Source organism: Lathyrus oleraceus, chromosome 4, assembly GCF_024323335.1.
Source record: "Lathyrus oleraceus cultivar Zhongwan6 chromosome 4, CAAS_Psat_ZW6_1.0, whole genome shotgun sequence".
Lineage (NCBI taxonomy): Eukaryota > Viridiplantae > Streptophyta > Magnoliopsida > Fabales > Fabaceae > Lathyrus > Lathyrus oleraceus.
The window spans coordinates 89,151,972-89,156,738 of record NC_066582.1 but is presented as its reverse complement, the minus strand read 5'-3'; the positions used below and the strand labels follow the sequence as shown (position 1 = coordinate 89,156,738).

General features: G+C 33.7%; 1 protein-coding gene across 2 annotated transcripts; it reads right to left on the bottom strand.

Moving 5' to 3' along the window:
* Positions 1-1,482: 1,482 nt before the first annotated feature.
* Positions 1,483-4,548, bottom strand: LOC127073601 (uncharacterized). Of its 2 annotated transcripts, none has more exons than XM_051014778.1 (3): positions 4,399-4,548; positions 2,849-3,266; positions 1,483-2,477 (listed from the first exon to the last, which is right to left on the bottom strand). In XM_051014778.1, the coding sequence occupies exons 2-3, from the start codon at positions 3,248-3,250 to the stop codon at positions 1,671-1,673; spliced, it is 1,209 nt and encodes a 402-aa protein (XP_050870735.1). In that variant the 5' UTR covers positions 3,251-3,266; positions 4,399-4,548; the 3' UTR covers positions 1,483-1,670. The 2 variants fall into 2 exon arrangements, with proteins under 2 accessions (XP_050870735.1, XP_050870736.1); XM_051014779.1 differs by lacking the exon at positions 4,399-4,548 and adding an exon at positions 3,978-4,128.
* Between the last annotated feature and the right edge of the window lie 219 nt (positions 4,549-4,767).

Below are 4,767 nucleotides of genomic sequence, written 5' to 3'. Positions count from 1 at the left end.
GAGACTTTCAGTAGGAAGGTTCCTAGAGTATTAGTAACTGGAAAAGAAGCATGCAAAGCATTATGAAGCTCTGATACTATATCACAAGTGCAGGGGGAAAATATAGTATCAGAGCATTATGAAAAACTAGCATCTAAAGTTGATATGCCAATAAAGAGTACAATCTCTGTAGTTAAATATGCATGTTACTCAGAACTGGGGAATATATGCTTAAAACACACATGTTTCTTCCAACCATCATTTATAGTTATTCCAACATTACCATACCTTGCATTGTTCTGGCTTGAATGTGGCCATGTTCTTCCGGGAGCCATTTGGACCTTTTGCTAGCTGATCATTGCTGAGCAGTAGCGCACTAGCAGCAAACCGGTGCCAACATTCATGTGTAAACTTACAACCACAGAGGGAAAACACATATTTACATGTAAAGTAAAAAATGCAAATAATCTGGAACAGCGTTGTTCAATGAAACATGGCAGAAAGGATAATCGAGTTTCACAAGTTACAAAAATGACATTAAGTTGCTAATAATTTCAAAAAAGTGTTGCCTCTTATGAGATTGAGTCAACTGTAATTATGTTACTCCATTTGTTAGCAACATATAAATTACTACTCATTACAAGGTTCTTCTACTCTAGTTGCAATAAACTTACCATTCCAAAGTTGTCTACATAACATTTTAACCATTTACTAGGCTTCAACGTGCAAATATTCAGTGTGAGTGTATGCATAGGAAATAGCTGAGATTATTTAATTAGGACCACATAGATAGTAAGACATGCATCAACAATTGATAACACATTATATAATATAATCACATAAAATGTCACCCCATGATAGCCACAAGATTCTGAGCATGCATCCTGCCACAGAAAAGGAAACTGAGGCTCTCAAGAGGCCTGAAATGGAAGAATGTGAGAACTCCACAATCCTATGGAATTGTTGGCATATCAAGAGCCATAATGTACATGCCATCCCTTGTCTAGGTCAAGAGAAAGGTGACAAGCACCGATATCATACGCAGACATCTCGAAGCAACATCTATGTGCCTCAAACTCGTCCCTGGAAAATGCAGTAGAAGCATTACTAGTATTTTCAATGACATTGTTTCAAAGTATGGAGTAACAGACAAGTATTACACAAGGCAAGTCTTCCGTATGGTGTTGCTTGTATTTAACAAATTTAGAAAGCAAACAAAACTTCTTTCTAATTATATAGCTCTGAAATGAATGCCAAACATTCTTTAAACTTGACTTAGCATGAAATATAAAACTTACAGACACACAAATCCCATAAAGCATATTAATCATCTCAATGATAAATCAACAATTAAACATACCACTTCATTTCAAATATCAGGAGCCAGATCATGTCTGCCACATCTCTACAAAATCTATAATGTTATAAAGGTTCCAGAAATAACCTAGTGAGGTGTGTCTACCATAACAAGCCCAACAGGAATTAAGAGGATAATTGAACAGATTAAAAAAAAGATCAGAAATGATCATTTATTCATGGAGTTTAACATCTACATTACTAAATCATAAAACATAAATGAAGGCGAGAAATATTTCATTTTTCTTCTTACAGTTGAATGAAGCTAGCAAAAAACTAATATGGAACTCTATCCCTGAGAAAGGTATATTAAGTTGAAGAAAGAAAAAATCATGTCATCTGAAAGGAATACTATTTTCAGAAGATATCAAGTTTCTTAGCTCCATTAAGTGTTCATCGTTTGATATGTTGAGTGAAAGACGGAGGTTTGTCATTAATGCTTCTTGCTCCCAACTTAAAGGTCCAGATGCATACAATGCCTCAATTGTACAACGATAGGCATGCAACTCTAACCTATGAATTTTTGTGGCCAATTCTCTTCGTGTGGGAGGGGAATAAGTCCTTTCAAGATATCCCCTCTTGCAGGTAGATTCAGCATCGCTGTATGGACTGTCTACATCTCCAAATGGGCCTGCAGATACAGGAAATTGCAATTTATAGGAATTCCCGCTGGTGATACTACAGCTACCAACAGAGCATATAACACTATCAGCACAGTTTAATTCAAAGTTCTGTCCAAATGAACAACCCACAGCAGCATTTTGTTTCCTCCTCTCTATGTCCATATCAACAATCCCAGTTTTCCTGTTGTTTACAGCATGTATACATTCTTCAGCTGGCACGTCTCTTGGAAAACCGACATTTTGTACATGATTAAGTGGGGTGGATGGGTTTCTAACTCTTGCTCTGTAACATCTGCCTTCATTCTCAATTGCCCTTAATTTAGGCAGAGGTTCAGCATATGCCTCAACTTGTGAATGGCGTCCTCGTTTCAATGTTTTAAAAGAAACAGGGTGGCATTCCAGATTATTCAGTTCTTTCTTTTCAGGATGATAGTAATCAGAAGCTGACAGTTTTGTCTTTGTATCTATCTTCAGAAGTTGCGCACTAAAACGCTTTCCATTATCACAGCTAGCCGAGCCCTGAAGATGGGAGAAAGATGAATAAATATTAGCTCATAAAATAGCATGGTATAATCCAGAAACATTTACATAGGAAAACTCTTGAAAGTCAAAGCAAAAATAAAAATGAAGAAATGAAGAAAATTTGAAAGTAAGAATTACACAATATTGAAAGCGAAACATGACCGAAAAACCTAAGAAAATCCAAAGTTTTTAAATTTCTATTAGTTAGTTTTAGTAAACAGAATGCATTGACTCAATGAACTTTCAAAAGCTTAATAAAAACAAAGTCAGCATATGATCTACAACCACATTTGTACTTGGAAGGACACTTGGCAATCGCTAGAGAATATGAAAGAAACAAAAAGATTAAGGTGGGAAAATAAAGGTACCTTTCCAACCACAAACCACTTGTCATCTTGCCAGGACTGTCTCACCCGGATGTCAAATTTGCTAACTTGGAATTCCAAAGAAGATCCAACTAACCTAACAGAAATGCACTTTTTCCCCAAAACCTTCAAAACAGTGGCCATCTTCCAAGAAAAATTCTGATACACTTCTACAATTTCACCTGGAGCCCAGTTCTCCACGAGCTCAAGTGCAGGCGGACATGGTCTTGTGGATTTCCTTGAAACTCGCCCCACGATTGCCTCACCAGTATCACCTTGAAATCCCTCATACTTAACAGTGTAATGGTGGCCCTTACCACGGATGATCTCTGCACATAGCCAGGAGCCAGAAGGCACCTCAGCTTTGCTTAGAACTTCCACCTTAGTCCCTTTCTTGAATCTCATGACCGCTAATATATTTCTGCAAATTTTCAATTTCAACCCAGTCAGCATCAATTCAAAACAAAATCTAAACAAGAAGCAGAACAAAATATCTGATTTTTACAATGACAGTTGTCAGCTACTTCAAACTCAGGAATAAAAAAGGAAAAAGATTCAAAATCTAACCTCTAATAATCACTATCAACATTTAGAAGTTATTGATTTAATGATCACAGCAATCAATAAACACAACAGACACATAAACTAACTAGAAGCCAAATACCAGGTGACCATAATTCAAAAAACATTATTCCAGAACTCTTATTTCAAATAGAGTTAATGATCATAGCAACTAATAAACACAATAGACACATAAACTAACAAGAAGCCAAATAACATGTAACGATAACACAAAAATAAAAAATAGTCCAAAACTCTTACTTCCAATAGATTTAATAATCATAGCAATCAATTTCAACATTTAGGAGCTATTGATTTGATGATCATAACAATCAATAAACACAATAAACACATAAACTAACTAGAAATCAAGTAACAGGTATCGGCAATTCGAAAAACATTATTCCGAAAATCTTACTGTGAATAGATTTAGATCTTGACTTGTAAGACCAGAAAATAAAGTCGAAAATTTTGATTATGCAAAAAAAAATTATATTCAAAATAAGCGAAGAATTAAAAAAAAAAAACAGCACAATTGAAAATAAAAACCAATCAGTGATGAAAAAATTACTATTGATCATAAGAACAAATGTGATTAAACAGGTTTCATCTAATTTCAATGCTGAATCCGATCCACTGTTCTTTACCCTAGTTATTTACCTAACTTTAAAGGTTCGTTCTTTTGTGTTATTTTCATAACTTTTTCTCAGAAAAAAATTCTACAAGAAAAAAAAAACCTCATAAATACTATTAAAAAAAACAGGTAATAACAAAACCTGAAAAGAGAATTAATAATCAGTTTCCACCATTTTTCTGAGAAATAAAAAACAGAGAAAAACAAAGAGCAACAAATTACGAGGCTGAACTTGAAAATCAAAAGCTCATTAACAAAAAATGAATTAAAATAAATAATAATAATCAATTAATTAAACAGAGAAAGTGAAATAGTAGATGAAAACGCAAAGCAAAAGAGAAGAAGAAAATTGAGTGACCTTATTCCGATTGAGAAGACGATCTTTTCGTCTCTGTTGATTATTTTCACTCTCTCTTTGATTTTGCGGTTGTTGCAGAAATTTTCCTATTTGTTTGTTATTTTTATTCCTATTTCTTTGTTATATTATTCGATAATCATGGTTATTGTGTGTTTTGTTTTCATTTTAAATTTTAATTTAAATTAAGGTTTTATTTTTTATTTTATTTTTATTGTTGTTATTAAATTAAATTAAAATAAGAAAGCTTGATAAATAAAGCTGAATTTTTTATTTCTTAGCTGACAACTGGCTAAGAATAGCTTGTTAGGGTGGGAATTAACTGTTCCATCTTATAAACATTCTATTTCTTGTGTTTTCCGTCTTCCATTT

Excerpts from the sequence above, each read along its gene's own strand:
- LOC127073601 (XM_051014778.1), bottom strand. The coding sequence starts at position 3,250 with ATGAGATTCAAGAAAGGGACTAAGGTGGAAGTTCTAAGCAAAGCTGAG. Across the intron at positions 2,478-2,848 it reads AGTGGTTTGTGGTTGGAAAG|GGCTCGGCTAGCTGTGATAA; the intron begins GTACCTTTATTT and ends TCCCATCTTCAG.